Raw genomic sequence first — 20,769 nt, 5'->3', positions numbered from 1 at the left:
AGTCCTTATTTGCCTTATCTGTGTCCAGTATAAACTGTATAACTCGATGTCATACCTGTCATTTCATCTTGCGTTGCATATTTAAATTGGGACTACGGACGTATTCCGGGAGATCCCCCTGTACTGTATATTTACTTTGGGACTACAGACGTATTCCGGGAGATTCTCCTGTACTGCATATTTACTTTGGGACTACAGACGTATTTCGGGAGATCCCCATGTACTGCATATTTACTTTGGGACTACAGACGTATTGCGGGAGATCCCACAGCACTGCATATTTACTTTGGGACTACGAACGTATTTCGGGAGATTCCCATGTACTGCATATTCATTTGAAACTACGGGACGGTATCCCGAGAGATTTCCCACTGTGTTTATCTGGTTTTGAGCCGAGGGCTCCCTTAACCGTTAAATTTTCAAAAATTTTCTTTAACTCTATTACCGTAAATTCTACTTATATCTTTTACTGTTCAATTTATTATATTTATTCTAGTAGGGCCTTGACCTGACCTCGTCACTACTCGACCGAGGTTAGGCTTGGCACTTACTGGGTACCAGTGTGGTGTACTCATGCCCTTCCCTGCACATATTTTCTTATGCAGATCTAGGTACGATCTATTGGCCTTGGGGTTAGTGCGTGCTGCTGATTCTAGGAGACTTCAAGGTACTTCTGCTTGCGTCCGTAGATCTTTGGAGTCCCATTCTATTCCCTCGCCTAGATACTTTCTTTGTTATCCTCAGACTTTTGTATAGAGCTACAAAGATTATAGCAGCTTATGACTTAGTGATATTCCGGGTCTTGAGAAATTATTTTATATATGCCGAGTGGTACTACTCTTGGCTATTTATAATATGTTGTTTATCCTTAAAATATTGTATTTTCTATATATTTTTCGCAATAGTAGGCTTACCTAGTCGTAAAGACTAGGTCCCATCACGACACCTTACGGAGGGTTAATTTGGGGTCGTGACAAGTTGGTATCAGAGCTTAGCTTAGTTCTTGAGCATGTTCAGCACTCTGGCTCAGGCTGGACTATTTCTAATAGCTCCCGCTACATCTCAGGCCGGGGGAGGGGCACAGACTCCCGCACCCCGCACCCTTGAGCAGAGGGTCCAGGTTGATCAGGCCCCAGAGTATATTCCTATGCCCCCAGTGGCTCCGGTTCAGAATGAGATCAGGGTAGCTGCTTCTGAGGCAGAGCAACTCAGACTTGAGAGGTACAAGAAGTATCACCCACCTACTTTCAGCGGACTAGCTTCAGATGATGCTCTGGGTTTTCTTGAGGAGTGTCATCGTTTTCTACGCACTATGGGCATTGTGGAGACGAGTGGGGTTACTTTTACCGCTTTCCCACTGAGGGGAGCAACATATTAGTGGTGGCATGCCTATGAGCTGAGTAGTCCGGACGATGCAGTCTCACTCACTTGGACTCAGTTTTCAGAGATGTTCTTGCGTGAGTATGTTCCTCAGTGCCTCAGGGAAGCTTGGCGCGCAGAGTTCGAGCAGTTGCGTCAGGGTTCTATGACTGTGTCAGAGTATGCAGTCCGTTTCAGTGGGTTAGCTCGCCATGCACCGGCTCTGGTTGCTACAGTTAGAGAGAGGGTTTGTCGTTTCATTGAGGGACTCCACCCCAATATTTGGACCAGTATGGCCAGGGAGTTAGAGATGGACATCATTTATCAGTAGGCAGTGAGCATTGCCAGGAGAGTGGAGGGCATGTTCGCCCGTGACCGAGAGGAGAGAGAGGCCAAGAGGTCTCGAGAGACTGGACATTATTCAAGAGCTCGTGCACTAGCAACACGCTATGGTAGGGGTTTTGTGAGTCGCCCTGTTCATTCAGCTCTTCCAGCAGCCAGCGGTGTCCCAACTCCTCCTAGACCTCAGGAGCCCTATTATGCACTGCCAGTATCCAGTATGCCTCCTACTCGAGGTGCTATTACCGGCCAGTCCAGCATGCCAGGTCCGAGTTAACCTTAGCCGCCGCGTCCTTCGAGAGGTTGTTTTAAGTGCGGTGACACTCGTTACCTGGTTAGAGATTTCCCCAGGGCCAGGAGGGGTGCATCTCCACAGACTTATCAACCTCCACGTGCTCCACCGGGTCCTTCGGCCATTCTTCCAGCACCAGCTACCACCCCACCTCCTCAGCCAGCTCGAGGTGGAGGTCGGGGAGGTGGAGGTCGCCCTAGAGGGGGAGGCCAGGCCAGGTACTATGCCCTTCCAGCACGTTCAGAGGCCGTAGCTTCAGATTCAGTCATCACAGGTATCGTCCATGTCTGTCATAGGGATGCATCAGTATTATTTGACCCAGGCTCTACGTATTCATATGTGTCTTCTTATTTTGCTCCACATTTGGGGATATCTCGGGATTCTTTGAGTTTCCCTGTTTATGTATCTACTCCTGTGGGAGATTCTCTCATTGTGGACCGTGTATATCGGTTGTGTTTGATTGCTCTTAGTGGTTTTGAGACCGGAGCCGATTTGTTATTACTCAGTATGGTAGATTTTGATGTTATCTTGGGCATGGACTGGTTGTCGCCCCATTATGCTATTCTTGATTATCACGCTAAGACAGTGACGCTGGCTATGCCAGGTTTGCCGAGATTAGTGTAGAGAGGTACCTTTGAGTATACTCCCCGCAGGATCATTTCATTTCTTAAGGCTCAGCGAATGGTTGAGAAGGGGTATGATGCGTATTTGACCTATGTGAGAGATGTCAATATTGATACCCCTGCAGTGGAGTTAGTTCCAGTAGTAAGGGACTTTCCAGATGTGTTTCCAGCTGATCTTCCGGGCATGCCGCTCGACAGAGATATTGATTTTGGCATTGATTTATTGCCCGGCACTCATCCCATCTCTATTCCTCCATATCGTATGGCTCCTCCTGAATTAAAGGAGTTGAAGGAGCAGTTGCAGGAATTGCTTGATAAGGGCTTTATTCGGCCCAGTATGTCACCATGGGATGCTCCGGTCTTTTTTGTAAAGAAGAAGGATGGTTCTATGCGTATGTGTATTGATTATCGACAGTTGAACAAGGTTACAGTGAATAATAGGTACCCATTTCCTCGTATTGATGACTTATTTAACCAGTTACAGGGTGGCAGGGTGTTTTCTAAGATTGAATTGCGTTCTGGCTATCATCAGTTGAAGATTCAGGAGCCGGACATCCTGAAGACTGCTTTCAGGACCAGATATGGTCACTATGAGTTTCTTGTCATGTCATTTGGGCTGACCAATGCCCCGACAGCCTTTATGCATTTGATGCACAGTGTATTCCAGCCTTATCTTGATTCCTTCGTCATTGTGTTTATTGATGACATCCTGGTATATTCCCGGTCTCGGGAAGATCATGAGCAGCACCTGAGGACCGTGCTTCAAACTTTGAGGGAGAAGAAATTGTATGCAAAATTTTTTAAGTGTGAATTCTGGCTTGATTCAGTGACATTCTTGGGTCACATAGTGTCTTGTGATGGGATCAAGGTAGATCCAAAGAAGGTGGAGGCATTGCAGAGTTGGCCTAGACCGTCATTAGCTACAGATATCCGCAGTTTCCTTGGTTTGGCGGAGTATTACCGTCGCTTTGTAGAGGGATTTTCATCCATTGCAGCACCTATGACCAGGCTGACCCAGAAGGGTGCTCCGTTCAGGTGGACCGAGGAGTGTGAGCAGAGCTTTCAGAAGCTCAAGACAGCTTTGACTACAGCCCCAGTATTAGTATTGCCTACAGGTTCAGGGTCCTACACTGTCTATTGTGATGCCTCGAGGATTGGCCTTAGAGCGGTATTGATGTAGGACGGTAGGGTGATTGCCTACGTGTCTAGACAGTTGAAGGTGTATGAGAAGAATTATCCAGTTTATGATCTCGAGTTAGCAGCTATTGTTCACGCCCTGAAGATCTGGCATCATTATTTGTACGGTGTTCCCTGTGAGATTTACACTGACCACCGGAGTTTGCAGTACTTATCCAGGCAGAAGGACCTTAATTTGCGTCAGCGGAGGTGGTTGGAGCTACTTAAAGACTATGATATCACTATATTATACCACCCGGGGAAGGCCAATGTAGTGGCCGACGCCTTGAGTCGCCAGGCAGAGAGTTTGGGAAGCTTGGCATATCTTCCGGCAGCTGAGAGGCCCTTAGCCTTGGATGTTCAGGCCTTAGCCAGTCAGTTCGTGAGATTGGATATTTCAGAGCCTAGCCGGGTATTAGCTTGTGTGGTTGCTCGGTCTTCTCTTTATGACCGTTTCAGGGAGCACCCGTATGATGATCCCCATCTTCTAGTTCTTCAGGACAGGGTTCGGCGAGGTGATGCCAGAGATGTGACTATTGGTGATGACGGTGTGATGAGGATGCAGGGCCGGATCTATGTGCCCAATATAGATGGGCTTTGGGAGTTGATTCTTGAGGAGGCCCACAGCTCGCGGTACTCCATTCATCCCGGTGCCGCGAAGATGTACCAGGACTTGAGGCAGCACTATTGGTGAAGGAGGATGAAGAAGGATATAGTTGGGTTTGTGGCCAAGTGTCTCAACTGTCAGCAAGTCAAATATGAGCACCAGAGGCCGGGTGGATTACTTTAGAGGTTAGAGATCCCAGAGTGGAAGTGGGAGCGGATCACCATTGACTTTATAGTTAGACTTCCACGGACTTTGAGAAAGTTCAATGCTATTTGGGTGATCGTGGACCGGCTGACCAAGTCAGCCCATTTCATTCCAGTATTGACTTCATACTCTTCAGAGAGATTGGCTGAGATTTATATCAGAGAGATTGTCTGCCTTCATGGTATTCCAGTATCCATCATTTCAGACAGAGGTACACAATTCACATCCCGGTTTTGGAGAGTAGTACAACAGGAGTTGGGTACAAGAGTAGAGTTGAGCACCGCCTTTCACCCTCAGACGGACGGGCAGTCCGAGCGCACGATTCAGATTCTTGAGGATATGCTCTGTGCCTGTGTGATGGAGTTCGAAGGGTCAAAGGACCGATACTTGCCACTTGCAGAGTTCGCTTACAACAACAGTTACCAGTCCAGCATTAAGATGACACTATATAAGGCTTTGTATGGTAGGCAGTGCCAGTCCCCAGTGGGATGGTTTGAGTTGGGCGAGGCCCGATTATTGGGTACAGATTTGGTCCAGGATGCCCTGGATAAGGTGAAGGTGATTCAGGAGAGACTTCGCACAACCCAGTCCAGGCAGAAGAGTTATACAGACCGTAAGGTTTGTGATTTGGCATTTATGGTTGGTGAGCGGGTCTTGCTTCGGGTATCGCCTATGAAGGGTGTCATAAGGTTCGGGAAGAAGGGAAAGCTGAGCTCGAGGTTTATTGGTCCTTTTGAGATATTGCGGCGAGTTAGGGAGGTTGCTTATGAGCTTGCCTTGCCTCCCAGCCTAGCAGGAGTTCACCCGGTATTCCACGTGTCCATGCTCCGGAAGTATCACGGTGATCCGACTCATGTATTGGATTTCAGCTGAGTCTAGTTGGACAAAGATCTATCTTATGTTGAGGAGCCAGTAGCCATTTTGGACAGGCAGGTCAGACAGCTTAGGTCAAAGAATATTGCTTCAGCAAAGGTCTAGTGGAGGGGTTAGCCGGTCGAAGAGGCGACTTGGGAGACCGACCAGGATATGCGCAGCCAGTACCCTCATCTTTTTACATTTTCAGGTATGTCTTTATACTCATTCGAGGACGAACGATTGTTTTAAGAGTGGGAGGATGTGACGACCCGACCGGTCGTTTTGAGAGTAATAGCCTCGATCCCCTATTAACTGCTTTACCCAAATCGTTTTCTTCTATTGTGACTTGCCGGGATGATTGGTTTTAAGTTTCGGAGTGTTTTGGGACACTTAGTCCCTAAATGAGAGCTTAAGCCTTAGGATTTGGACCGTAGTCGGAACTATGTGAAGACGACTCCGGAATATAATTCCATCAGTTTCGTTAGCTCCGTTAGGTAATTTTGGGTTTAGGAGCGTGTCCGGATTGTGTTTTGGAGGTTCGTAGCTCATTTAGGCTGAAAATGGCAAAAGTCAAATTTTTAGAGTTTTGGGCCGGTAGTGAAATTTTTGATATCAGGGTCGTTTTCCGATTTCGGAAGTTGGAGTAGGTCCGTAATGTTGATTATGACTTGTGCGCAAAATTTGAGGTCAATCGGACGTGATTTGATAGGTTGCGACATCGATTGTAGAATCTTGAAGTTTCAAGTTCTTTAAAATTAAATTGGAGGGTGATTCGTGATTTTTGCGTTGTTTGATAGGATTTGAGAGATCGACTAAGTTTGTATGGTGTTTTAGGATTGTTTGGTATGTTTGGTCGAGGTCCCGGGGGCCTCGGGTGTGTTTCGGATGCTTAACGGGAAGAAATTTGGACTTTGGAAAATCTGGTGCCTTTGCTGGTTTTGGTGTTTCGCACCTGCGGAAAATAGACCGCAGATGCGCGAGCCGCACATGCAAAGAGAGAAGCACAGATGCGATAAGTCGAGAGTTGGCCTGGGGTCGTAGGTGCGAGGAAGTTCCACATCTGCGATGCCCGCAAATGCGCAAGGCTGTTCGCAAATGCGCATAAGCGGAAGGGACGTCTGCAGGCGCGAGTGCGCAGGTGCGGCCCTTTCGTCGCAGGTGCGAAGGCAGAGGGGTTAAGTGAGTTGCACAGATGCGCACGTTTTCCGCACAAGCGCACCCACAGGTGCGATCCTAGGTTCCGCAGGTACGGAAATACCTGGGTAGTGATTAAAACCGAAGGGCTTCGCGATATTTATCATTTTTGGCTTTGCAACTCAGGTTAGGGCAATTTTTGAGAGCATTTTCGAGGCATTTCTTGAGGTAAGTCCCTTGTGCTTATTTTTGGTCAATAATCTTGCCTTGCCATGTACTTTTTTACCTAGTTAATGTGTATTTAAGGTGGAAATTGAAAGTTGGAGGCAAGGGATTTGAAAGTTTGAATTGTAAATTGGAGGACCATTTGGTGTCGGATTTTAGTAAATTTAATATGGTTAGACTCGTGAGTGAATGAGCTTTCTAGTTTCGTGAATTTTGTTGGGTTTCGAGACGAGCGCCCGGGGGGCCGAGTTTGAGCCAATTTCGGGTTTTGGCCTAATTTTTATAGTTTTTCTTGTGGGATTCATTCCATTAGCGCGTATTGATGGTATTGTACTATTTTGAATAGATTCGGGCCATTTGGAGTAGGATACTCGTGGCAAGAACGTGATATCGAGTTGATTTGAGCGGTTCGAGGTAAGTGGCTTGCCTAACCTTATGTTGGGGACTTCCCCCTTAGGATATCTTGATATTATTTGGTGTGCGGGGCGCCGTGTACGTAAGGTGATGAGTACGTACACGGGCTATTATTGCAAAAATCCTGTTTAACCTTTTTAAAATCATAAATTGTTTCTCTTATTAATTATACTAATATGTTTAATTGTGTAGTTTAGACTAGAAAAGCATGCTTACGTGTTTTAACTGCCTAATTGACATTCTGTGCGTTATGTTCAGTTAAGTCCTTATTTGCCTTATTTGTGTCCAATATAAACTGTATAACTCGATGTCATGCCTGTCATTTCATCTTGCGTTGCATATTTAAATTGGGACTACGGACGTATTCCGGGAGATCCCCCTGTACTGCATATTTACTTCGGGACTACGGACGTATTCCGGGAGATTCTCCTGTACTGCATATTTACTTTGGGACTACGGACGTATTCTGGGAGATCTCCATGTACTGCATATTTACTTTGGGACTACAGACGTATTCCGAGGGATCCCCCTGTATTGCATATTCATTTAAAACTACGGGACGGTATCCCAAGAGATTTTTCACCGTGTTTATCTGGTTTTGAGCCGAGGGCTCCCTTAACCGTTAAATTTTCGAAAATTTTCTTTAACTGTATTACCGTAAATTCTACTTATATCTTTTACTGTTCAATTTATTATATTTATTCTGGTAGGGCCTTGACCTGACCTCGTCAGACCAAGATTAGGCTTGGCATTTACTGGGTACCATTGTGGTGTACTCATGCCCTTCCCTGCACATGTTTTCTTGTGCAGATCCAGGTCTGATCTATCGGCCTTGGGGTTAGTGCGTGCTGCTGATTCTAGGAGACTTCAAGGTACTTCTGCTTGCGTCCGTAAATTTTCGGAGTCCCCTTCTATTCCCTCACCTAGATACTTTCTTTGTTATCCTCAGACTTTTGTATAGAGCTACATAGATTATAGCAGCTTGTGACTTAGTGATATTCCGGGTCTTGGGAAATTATTTTGTATATGCCGAGTGGTACTACTCTTGGCTATTTATAATATGCTGTTTATCTTTAAAATGTTGTGTTTTCTGTATATTTTTCGCAATAGTAGGCTTACCTAGTCGTAAAGACTAGGTGCCATCACGACCCGTTACGGAGGATTAATTTGGGGTCGTGAAAAAAAAATTTCTTTAGTTTAATGACTTAGGTGGTTCTCACGAGTCAATTTTGAGCCTTTTTTAAATTATTATGCGAGACGTCCCGGCCTGGAAACCCCGTTCGCCCCAGCTTGGCGAATCTGATTCCCGAGCAACGAATTGTATTTTAGTGGAATGGCTTAACTTACTCCCCATACGAGACCGGGATAGATGTCGTCGTAAGTTTTAAATATATTGTTAATTACTAGAGCTAGCTAGCTAGCGGATATTGAGTTGTCCTACATCCATTTGCCAAATGTAAATTTGGTCTTTTTGTATGATCTTGCGCAATTTTCTTCTTAATGAGTTAACTTTTATGGTTGAACTACCCTTCACATACCCCACAGTGTGAGATAATACTGAGTATTTTGTTGTTGTTATTTCTTAATTTAATAATGCCAAACCCATTACAACTAGTTTCCACCGTCCCCTTCTCTTACTTTGAACTTTGAAGCAGTGGTCTGTGGACCTCCACTGGCACTGACAGTACTGCTTGACCAAAGTCAGTAAAGAATCCAAAGACCCACCCATCATAGAATTCTCTATATAATGGTTTTGTGGGAATTGCAAAACTAATACAAAGTCAAGAGTTTTAGTCTTTTATATTTATAATTAACACATATAGTAAGATCATGTCTGGTCAGGGAAGAAGCAGTGCAATGAATTCGAAGGTGGCGTTGGTGTTGTGTGTTGTGGTGCTAATTCAGACACAGATGGCTCAGGCTGCTGTGTACAACGTTGGTGGTTCTGGTGGCTGGACTTTTAATACTGTTGCTTGGCCTAAAGGCAAGCGCTTTAGGGCTGGTGATATTCTTGGTAAGTATTGCAAAGAATTTTTATACACTATTTTATTATACTTCTTCTATTTGTCTGAACGTATGAGGGACTAATTTTTGTGTGAATTCGGACATAAATTTCTTAAGTTTTTTTTGAGATAAAATTTATATATTTAGAAACTACATAAAAGATAGTATAAGAATAATTAATAGTTCAAAATATTTAAAAACTATTTGCAAAATATATGATAAAATACCATTTGACTCACCAAATAATTATAGGTTCATTCTTTTTTAAATCAAAAGACTCTTACTAGTTCTACTTATTATGGAAGTAAAAAAATTTTTTAGTGCGAGCTTATAGAATTGTTAAACTACTGAAGTAACATTGTTAGCAACAAGTACTTTTTAAAATTGTTATAGCAAGTCTTTAAACTCATTTTGTGCTCAATAGTGATGACATTATCACCATATTAATTTTCTCCTTTTTAACGTTTCTAATTGAAAATATACGTCTTAGATCTATAACCGATGCGCTATTTACTTGTTTTTTTAAAACTTAGAAATCCCACATCCGTTGTGGCCTGTGGGATCGGTAATTTGTTCTTTATATGGTTTTGAACCATTCTAACCTCATAAGAACTTAGGTCCAAGCTAGATCCATTTCTAAATGTTATCTTGAAAATGAAAAACTGCCAAAGTTTTGTTTAATGGGACCCAGCTTTACTGTTTGTAGTTTTTGTTTGACTCTATTTCAACATTTCGAAAACAGAAGTCAATTTCGGGTTAAATTAACAGTGAACAAACTGTCGATTTCTGACAACAGGGCCTGGTCAATTGGTTTTGAGACTTTTATAAAATTGTTTTAATTTCATGACCCTATGTCTTTTCTTATATATATGATACGAGAGATTTACATTTACATGTAGAAAATTTATTTTTTACTCAATAAATTTAAAAAATCTTAAAATTTTAAAGAGACTTAAACACGGCTAGGGGTCCATTGAGAGGCATGGTATATGATTAACTACATATAAAGGCATTTATGTTGTCAAACCAACTTTGATTTTGTAGAAGATTTTGTGTCAGGTACAATTATTTCACTCACATGACACTGCCAAAAAAAATAGTACAAGATGTTTTAATGTATTGAAATATTAAAAATAATACTCTAATAGTAACTCATTATTTTCTTATATACTAGTTTATATGTTACCGTTAATTTTGCGTTACATACAATTTTTATTGTTGTTGCAGCATTCAACTATCTCTCGGGTGCACATAACGTTGTGGCAGTGAACAAAGATGGATATAGCAACTGCAGAACACCTCGAGGTGCAAAAGTGTATACTAAAGGGGGTGATAAGATAAAGATAGTGAAGGGACAAAACTACTTCATCTGCAATTTCGCCGGCCATTGCGAGTCTGGAATGAAGATTTCTGTCTTTGCTTCATGATTTCGATCTATGCTCTAATCAGACTTCCTATATGATGTTGTCAACTACTTACTTTGTTTTGTGTACTACTTATGTGAAATAATGGATAACTATTTATGTTTTGTTATTATTTTGTTGTTGTTGTTGCTGCTTTTCCATTACTATACATCTGTTGCTTTAATGCTGTAATTATGTTGGACTGAGTTGAGTTTCTATCTGAAACTATCTTTCTACTTGCACAAGTGTAATGTCATGGGCTGCTTTCCATCATCGACCCATGACCCCTTGGACGCGCCCCGTGGCGTCCCGGCAAGCCTCCCAACGCCTAGCGCCACGGTCGGTCCCGTGGTCTCGGCAGCGCCAAGTGACAAGCGAGCTTGCGCCTCTGTCGCCCCACCGATAATCAATGCCAGCGCCCAGCGGCTGGCCAATACCATCAGTGCCGCGCGCACCGACAATGTCGCGCGCCCAAATCATCATGTTGCCATCAGCGCCGCACACCTAGACAGTGCCCCGCGCGCAGACCCAATGCCAAGCGCCAGCGCCCAACCGCTGGCAGATCCAAATAGTACCGCGCGCGCCCACAGCAATGCGCGCGCAGACCCTGCTGCTCAAGACAAAGTTGCTGCCATCGGACTTGCTTCCATAGAAGACTAAGTCCTTTTCATTGTAATTATAGAGTAGTTTTACTTCATTCATTTTCAGTGTGCTTCTACAGCTTTCTTAGGTCAACTCATGTAACTTTGGTTTATTTTTTTAAGCATTATTAAGGGGGACCAAAGCATTCAAACATTTAAGCATTCAAACAATTCTCTGTACTGGTGTCTCTCCCCCCGACACCGCATTTCATCTTGTCATAGCTTTCATCATCATCAATACAATCATCAGCTTTCATCATCAATTGCTCATTTTTCGCTGCTCAATTGCTCACGACATTGATTTTTCCGTACGGCACTGACAATCTAATCTAGCGTATGGCGAGGGCCTCAGTTGGCGCATAGCAACCGCACTGACATCGGTTGCTTAGCCTTACGTCGCCCTTCCAAGGAACTTCAGGAAGGCGCCGCGTAACAGTTGGTATCAGAGCCTAGGCTCGACATTGGACGAGGGAACTCATTGGCATCATCATCACCATTTCTGACCATGGTGAATCACGGGGATCGCATCACAACCCTAGAAGAGACGGTTGACGCATTATGGCCCATCGTGGATACGTTGCCTGATCTAAAAACCAGCCTAGTGCAAAGGTTGGACGACCTGGACCGCAGAATGCGGCAGGCCGAAAATGACATAGCAAACATCAGTCAAGACTCTGAGGAAGACCGGCAAACGGCTGCCGTCGAGGCAACCAAAATTCATGGCCAATTCGAGGACCTCCAACAGGAGCGTGCCGAGGATTTAGCCCATCGGGAACTAGAGGCAGACAGACTGACAGTCATGCAGCAAACCATAAACAACTTGACAGGCCAGCTCAATGTTGTCAATGCTGCCCTTCAAAGCCTGCTCAAAGGAGGCGAAAACCACATCAGGGGTGCCATGAACATTGCCCCCATGCCACAAAAGCTGAAAATTCCGGAGCCCAAGCCATACAACGGAGCCCGGGATGCTAAAGAAGTGGAAAACTTCATCTTCGACATCGAACAATACTTCGATGCCGTTGGACATTTGGAAGAATCCAAAAAGGTAGCAACTGCTGCCATGTATCTTCAAGGCGATGCAAAACTCTGGTAGCGAGTCAAATACGAAGCCATCAGGGCCGGTGAAGATACTCTCTAGACATGGGCAGAACTGAAGGCCGCCATACGCCTACAATTCTTCCCCGAAAACGTGGAATACAATGCACGGAGAAAGTTGCGTGAACTCTGCCACACCAGGTCGGTGCGGGACTACGTGCGTGAATTCTCCGCACTCATGCTAAACATACGGGATATGGGGGACAAAGACAAACTGTTCGCATTCATAGAAGGTTTGAAACCTCATGCTCGTATGGAGCTACAAAGACAACGGGTAGATACCCTGCCCAAGGCCATTCAAGCTGCTGAGTGCCTTGGGGATTACCAGTTGGAAACTCAGAAGGATAAGCCCCAGCCGCCTGTCTGAGGAGGATATAATGGGAGCCAACCTAGCAACGGTGGCCCCAACAGAAACGGAGGAGATCGAGGTACATCCAAATCCAAGACTCCTTCCTCAAGCAGTAACACTACTGCATCAGTCAACAACCATCAGGGGAGAAAGCCCCCATCAGAATGCCGTCATTGCGGCGGGGAACATTGGAACAATCAATGCCCCAACACACAAGTCAATGCTCAACAAACTGTTGACGATGACGAGTCAGATGCCGACGACTCAGACGGCATCGATCCAGTATGTGCCTTTAACGCATTTGTCGGCTCCATTCATGATACCTTGGCGGGAACCAGTGCTGGCAACCCCAAGAAGAAGGCATTCCCAATCGACAAGAAAGGGAAAGGAAAGGCGGACGAGAGGCCTCTCACATCACAAAAGAGGACCTTAATGTTCGTTGACATAAAAGTAAACGGCAGACCTATTCGGGCATTGATAGACACGGGTGCTAGCCACAACTACCTGGCCTCAACTCAGGTGCAACGCCTCGGTCTAGCAGTGCAAAAATGCAAGGGTCGTGTCAAGGCTATCAACTCTCCATCTTAGCAAGTGAGTGGAATAGCCAAAGAAGCGCCAATCCAGCTTGGCCCATACAAGGGAATATTCGACCTACGCATAGCTATCATCGATGACTTCGAACTGATAGTGGGATTGGAATTCCTCAGGCAGACCAACACCATGCTGGTACCATATGCCAACATGCTCCTAATGATGGGAGACAACGGGGCCAAACCCCACACCATACCGTGCATATCCAAGAAGATGGCCGCTGGAAACATCACGGCCATGCAGTTTAAGGAGGGAATCAACAGACCTGAACCCACAGTTCCGACTGCCCTCAACATCATCAAACATGCATCACATCATCGGGGTCCAACAGCTCATGGCGCCCCTCATTGTGTGAAGACTTGTCAAGCATTCCCAAAGGACAAGTCGGATCACCCAGCACAAGCGGGACTCTTGGAGCCGCTACCTGTCCCACAGAGACCTTGGGAAAGCATTTCCCTGAATTTCATCACAGGATTACCCAAGGTCGGAAATCATGCAACCATCATGGTGGTAGTAGACCAGTTTTCCAAGTATGCTACCTTCATCGCAGCCCCACAGAACATGTCGGCAGAAGAAACAGCTCGACTCTTCTTCTCCCATGTTGTCAAACATTGGGGTATGCCCAACAACATCATCAGTGACTGCGACCCATGCTTCACTAGCAAGTTTTGGACCCAACTCTTCAGTTGCCTCGGATCCAAATTGAGTTACAACTCAAGCCATCATCATCAGCAAACACATGATCAAACAGACCGGTTCAATGACATGCTGGAGGAATATCTCCGCCAATTTGCAACCGGGTCACAAACACATTAGGTGAAGCTTCTGGATGCTGCTCAGCTGTGTTTCAATTCACAAAAGTGCGCCCATACAAACAAAAGCGTTTAAAATTGTTACCGGACAGCAACCGCTACTCCCACATAATGTGAATGCACCAAACATACCATCATCTCATCGAGCTGCCAGTTTCTCTACAGAATGGGAACAAACTTTGAAGATAGTGCGGAGCTATCTTGTCAATGCCCAAGACAGGGCAACGAGGCATGCCGAACAAAACCGTCGCTTTGCCCAACATCAAGCAGGGGACAAAGTGATGGTAAGAACCCCAAGGCAGAACTTGTTTGCAAAGAGGACCCAAGATCCTCGCCTATTGCCAAGCTACATCAGGCCTTTATCCATTGAAAGGCACATCGGGAAATTCACATACCAGCTGAACACACCAGCCTGGTGGAAAATCCATCCAGTCTTCCATGTCAGCCGCCTCAGGCCATTTCAGAAATGCATGAAAGATCATTCAAAAAGATATCTCACAGCTCCGAGGGGAACAGACCTCCCAGCCATCAAGAGCCTGACCAATCATCATCATCTTGCAGGTAAGGCTCCGAGGACGTCGCCAACTCAGGTGGGGGAAAATGTCATTGGCTGCTTTCCATCATCGACCCATGACCCCTTGGACGCGCCCCGTGGCGTCCCGGCAAGCCTCCCAACGCCTAGCGCCACGGTCGGCCCCGTGGTCTCGGCAGCGCCAAGTGACAAGCGAGCATGCGCCTCTGTCGCCCCACCGATAATCAATGCCAGCGCCCAGCGGCTGGCCAATGCCATCAGTGCCGCGCGCACCGACAATGCCGCGCGCCCAAATCATCATGTTGCCATCAGCGCCGCACACCCAGACAGTGTCCCGCGCGCAGACCCAATGCCAAGCGCCAGCGCCCAACCGCTGACAGATCCAAATAGTGCCGTGCGCGCCCACAGCAATGCGCGCGCAGACCCTGCTGCTCAAGACAAAGTTACTGCCATCGGACTTGCTTCCATAGAAGACTAAGTCCTTTTCATTGTAATTATAGAGTAGTTTTACTTCATTCATTTTCAGTGTGCTTCTACAACTTTCTTAGGTCAACTCATGTAACTTTGGTTTATTTTTTTTAAGCATTATTAAGGGGGACCAAAGCATTCAAACATTCAAATAATTCTCTGTACTAGTGTCTCTCCCCCCCGACACCGCATTTCATCTTGTAATAGCTTTCATCATCATCAATACAATCATCAGCTTTCATCATCAATTGCTCATTTTTCGCTGCTCAATTGCTCACGACATTGGTTTTCTCGTACGGCACTGACAATCTAGTCTAGCGTACGGCGAGGGCCTCAGTTGGCGCATAGCAACCGCACTGACATCGGTTGCTTAGCCTTACGTCGCCCTTCCAAGGAATTTCAGGAAGGCGCCGCGTAACAGTAAGTATGCATACACAGTAATATCCTCCCAAAATCCTCACATATGGGATGACACTGCGTTGCTATTAAGTGCTTCTATTGGAATACTTGTCTGGTAAAAATATATGAAGAACTCTAATGGTAGCTTAAGTTCTTATCTTATCCAAGGAGATAGTTCAACAATATAATCAAGTGATCAAAATTTCGAATTTCAATATTATCGTTTATATCGCAACAACTTTATAACCAATAAGAGAACACAACAAAGAAAAAAGTCAGAATAACCAGCTCTTCAATTTCCAAACAGGTAGTAGAAGCAGCGCGCAAATGCTTAATTAATAAACTAATTACAACCCGATAAAAGTTGAAGATGCAGGCTTAGAGCTTTTATCCAGCGTTCTCTACTGTCCAATTGATTTTCTTTTTTAATTTCTTTTAGTTATGGTTCATCCCTTAACTCAAAGAATTTAGCTTTTTCTTTTTGTTTCTTAGGACTCCACTAGCTTGTTGAGTCCGAAACCAAAATGTGATTCTTTTGGATTCAAAGAATCAAAATGCATGGAAAAAAAATATAGAGACCAAAATATATATAACGCCCATTTAAAGGGCGTTATACCTTAACGGCTGTTTGCCCAGTTAAGTATAGCCCCGTTTTAAAAGGCGCTATATATATAACGCCTTTCCTTACCGCGCTATACATATTATGTGGGCCCACCAATAATTCTTCTGGACTTAACTGATATAACAATAATTCAACTGGGTATAACGCCCTTATTTAAAGCGCTATACCTAAAACAATTATACCCCTGATTGGTTTTTGTCTTATTTAAAGAGGTTAAGGATTTTCTAAAAATCCATTCACAAATATAAGTCATCTGAAATATTTTTTCGTTAAGGTTTTTTGCATTTTGTCATAATGTTTGAAGAGCGAAGAATAAGAGTTTCATTATACTGGGGAGGGGGAGGGGGGAAGGTGAGGTTGTGGTGGCGAATAACTCAGTAACCTATAGTTTATCTCCACAGTGTCATGTTAAGTTGCCACTTATAATGGAGTACGATACATTGGTATTGTTGTTATGTAAAAAAAAATGAGTGTGAGCAAACGTTCGGTGAACCTTAAAGTAACCGGAAGATATTCAGATTCTGTCAGTCCGCAAGGGGTTACTTGTTATGCTGAGTTTAATATCGAGGATGATGAAACTCTGAGAAATTTTTTGAGGACTCCGGATGAATACCGGAAATTTCTTGTGATAAAAATGTTGGAAATGTACGTCAAGGTTGAAGACGCTCGCAATAATGAGGTTGCGCAAAGCAGGGATATTCTTCAGTCATCGGGTGGTTATTTTGGAGCAGTTTTAGCCAAACAGGTTCCGGCTGAAAGCGTTTGGCATGATCTAAACTTATCTCCACAGGCGAATGAGGAACGAGGAAATAATTTGTCTCCTAGTTTACATAATCCACAAGATGAGTGGTAAACTTCAATTTTCCTTTGTGTTACGATGTTTATTTTTGCTGTATTGAATTTGTATTAACACTCATATATTTCACAGGGGGTACCAGCCAGATATGAATTTTACTAAGTTATGAACCAACGCCTAGTTGAAATGTGCCTAGTTCTGGTATGTTGGATCATGGTGGTGCATCCGAGAGTCATCACCAATAGGATAATGTCTATCATGGGATGTCAACACATTACGATTTGTAAGTGGAGTGATATAGCTATATGTAAAGTATTTATCAATTTGAGTAACTCATTATTTTATTGGTTGTGCAGTGAAAACGAGCATCCCGAAGGTCCTGTATTTACTCAATTGTCTGAAGACGACATATTTAATCGGGATCTAGCAGATGCACAGAGTTAGAAAGAGAATAGTGATTATGAAAATAATGCTGATGAATCTGGAGATGACACACCCTTCCCTGATAAGGGTGATGATGAGGAGGAAGAAAATGCTGGACCTGATTTGACGAGGGAGCATGCTCTACCCTCCGTTAGACCAAGAGTGTACGAGTCCCACGTGTCGTTTCATTCAAGGGGTATTACCTTGATCATTTGCCAAGTACACCGGATGTAGATGCCCTCACAAGGGATATTGACGAAATTTGGACAGCAATGTGGGATGAATCTAGAGCAATGGTGTTGTCAAAGGGCATGTTTTTTCCAGATAAAGAGCACCTAATCAGGACGGTGCTAATGTATAGCGTAAAAGAGTGTCGTGAGATCACGGTACGCGAGTCATCTCCAAATATATACAAGGTATTCTGTCGTAGATGATTTACGGGTTGTAATTAGATGCTTCGTGCGAGGAAGAAGAAAATAAATATGTGGGTTGTGGGTATGTACATTGGCATCCACAATTGTGAAATGGACACATTCAGTGGAAATCATTTTAACTTGAATGCTGACTTGATTTCTCTTGTATTGATTCCACACATTGAAGCGTTCATAAGATACAAGATCAAAAAGTCTATAACATTCGTCCACCAAGAATATGGGTGCACCATTACCAAAAGAAAGGCATTTCTAGGGCGCAAATGTGCGTTTGAAATTATTTATGGTAACTAGGATAAGTCCTTTGCATCTCTACCCAGGTATATGACTGCATTGCAACACTTTAACCCCGGGACTATTGTTGAATGGAAGCTTGAGCGGAGCCCGAGAATACCAGAACATATATTCAAATATGTGTTCTGGGCATTTAAACCAGCAATTGATGGTTTTCTGCATTGTCGGCCGATAATATCCATAGAATCATGTCTATGGAAAATATGATATTAAGTTATTGATCGTTGTTGCAGTAAATACTAATGGAAGTATATTTTCCTTAGCTTTTGCTATTTGTGCCAATAAAAGCCAAGAGACATGGACACTATTTTTGAACCACTTGAAAGAGCACGTTATCAAACAGCGCTCAGGTATTTGTCTAATATCTGATTTGCATGGTGGTATTTTAAGTTCTGTACAGAATTTGTGTGTATGGCAGGAACCGTATGCCTACCACCGTTACTGTGTGAGGCACCTGAAGGCCAATTTCCAAAACGCATATCCCAACAAGGATTTGCATGATTTAATGTGGATGGCTGCAAGAGATCACCAAGAGTTTAAATTCAGGAGGCGCATGGAATCCATCAGGCAGGAAGACGAGGGAGCCTATCGTTGGTTGATGCGACATGAGCTTGACAAGTGGACTTTGCATGCGGATGGTGGCAGAAGATGGGGAATTCTGACTACAAATGTGTCAGAGTCTTTCAACGGGTTATTGAAGTCTGCACGTGGATTGCCTGTCACTGCCATAGTGCGGATGTCATTCAAGCAGATGGCAGAGAGGTTTGTTGAAAGGGCTAGAGGTGCATCGTCATTGATATAAATGAGTGTTGAATTTATTCCAATACCAATGAAAAGATTTGAGAAATACAGGCACGAGCACATTGGCATTCATATTTACAGTTTTGCAACGAGCGAAATATTTTTGTAGTTCGCACCGCTATCCATCAAAATCGGGAGAATAATACACACACCGTAAATGAAGCCAAACAGTTATGCTCTTGTGGGAAATGATCCATCTTCCACATGACGTGCTCAAATGCCATCAAGTGCTTTCAACATACAGGTTTAGGGGCAACCAACTATGTTGATAAAGAATATAGTGTTGCTGCATACTTAAATACCTATAATGGGCAGTTGCAGCAAGTGGGTGCTGAGCATTATTGGCAGCCAGAACCATTTAAAATGGTGTGTAACAAGGACTATGTACGTCAACGACAAGTGAAAAAAAGAACGCGTATACTGAACCAAATGGATGTTGATGATACCGTTTATGCACGCAAATGTAGCATATGCTCGCAAATAGGACACGACCGTCGTAAATTTCCTTCAGCTGGTTTGGGTGGCAGTGGTAATTCAACCCCTAGTAAAAGTTCATCTAATGTGCCCAACTATCAAGGATACATATAGTGTTTTATTTCCGTAATGTGGTTGTAATAAGTGTATGTACTTGTTTATCTTGCAGAATGTATGAAATAAAATTATATTTCCATTGCTGTTAAATGTTATTGATATTTAACATTAATACTTCAGTACAACAATCTAACATAAACCCATTTGAAAAAATAATTGTCTTGTCGACCTGAAATGCTGCTTGCCTGCAAAAGCTATCTTCTAAAAAAGTTGTATTGTACCCGAAAGAATCTTTAACACGTGAAGCATAGCACGGTGAAATACTATGTTATGTGTGTTATCTTGTCGACCTAAAAAGCTGGTCACCTACAAAAGCTATCTTCTGGAAAAGCTGTTTTGTACCCGAAAATTTTTTTAACACGTGAAGCATAGCGCGGTGAAATACTACGTTATGTGTGTTGTCTTGCCTATAAATAACTAGCGCATTTTAGTTATTATCTGCACTTAACCAAAATAAATAGCAAAAATTTCCATATATTTTTCATTTTTCTTGCATTAACAAATGTCTAGACGCAATGACCAACCAAGGTGCTATTGTGGCAAACATGCGATTTTGAAGGCATGTTGGTCAGATGGTAATATTGGGCGCATATACTGGATATGTCAACAATTATTTGGACGCAATGACGGATATCAATGTATGTTTGAGGAATGGTATGATGAACCCATTAACCAAGAATACTACAAATCATGTTTGCAGTATATTTAAAATATGAACAGTTAATAGCAACACCAGATCTCTGAAATGCAACGAGAAATTGCGGCAGTGCAGGAGAAACTAAAAGAGGCGGAAAAAGAAAAAAAATAGGCTGAAAGAGAAATTTAAGTGGTTGGAGCAGAGAATAATAGGCGATAGTGACTAAACAAATACATGTATGTGTTAAGTGTTGTATTTTATCTTTATGTTTTCTGTGTCATGTATTTTCATTAGTTGTACCGAATTTAAATTATTTTAAGTTGCTATGTTTGTTTTGTAGTATTAAAATAACGAAAAATCGGAAAAATAAAAACATAATGCTCATATAATATAAACAATAAAAATTGTTGCTATTATTTACTGAATGTCGTATGTGCATAAAATAAAAAAAATCAATGTGTCCCACATCCTGTATGTTTTAAAGCAGCCGTTGGCCTGAGGCGCATCCCATCTTGCCCGGCTACACTATCAGGATCATCCTCATCACGTCGCCTCTTTATCGGAGGATGCACTGCAGCATGATCGTTAGTAGGGCTGGCAAGCTCAGTAGAGGGGGTTGTCGGTCCAGCAGTAACCTGCAAAATAATAAGAT

General features: G+C 43.6%; 1 protein-coding gene across 1 annotated transcript; it reads left to right on the top strand.

The window, feature by feature from the left end:
• The first annotated feature begins 8,988 nt into the window (after positions 1-8,988).
• Positions 8,989-10,768, top strand: LOC107777966 (basic blue protein-like). Its single transcript, XM_016598140.2, has 2 exons — positions 8,989-9,242; positions 10,460-10,768. The coding sequence occupies exons 1-2, from the start codon at positions 9,059-9,061 to the stop codon at positions 10,657-10,659; spliced, it is 384 nt and encodes a 127-aa protein (XP_016453626.1). The 5' UTR covers positions 8,989-9,058; the 3' UTR covers positions 10,660-10,768.
• The last annotated feature ends 10,001 nt before the right edge of the window (positions 10,769-20,769 follow it).

This window comes from Nicotiana tabacum, chromosome 19, assembly GCF_000715075.1.
Source record: "Nicotiana tabacum cultivar K326 chromosome 19, ASM71507v2, whole genome shotgun sequence".
Lineage (NCBI taxonomy): Eukaryota > Viridiplantae > Streptophyta > Magnoliopsida > Solanales > Solanaceae > Nicotiana > Nicotiana tabacum.
The sequence above is the reverse complement of the archived record's forward strand: the minus strand, read 5'-3'. Positions and strand labels throughout refer to the sequence as shown.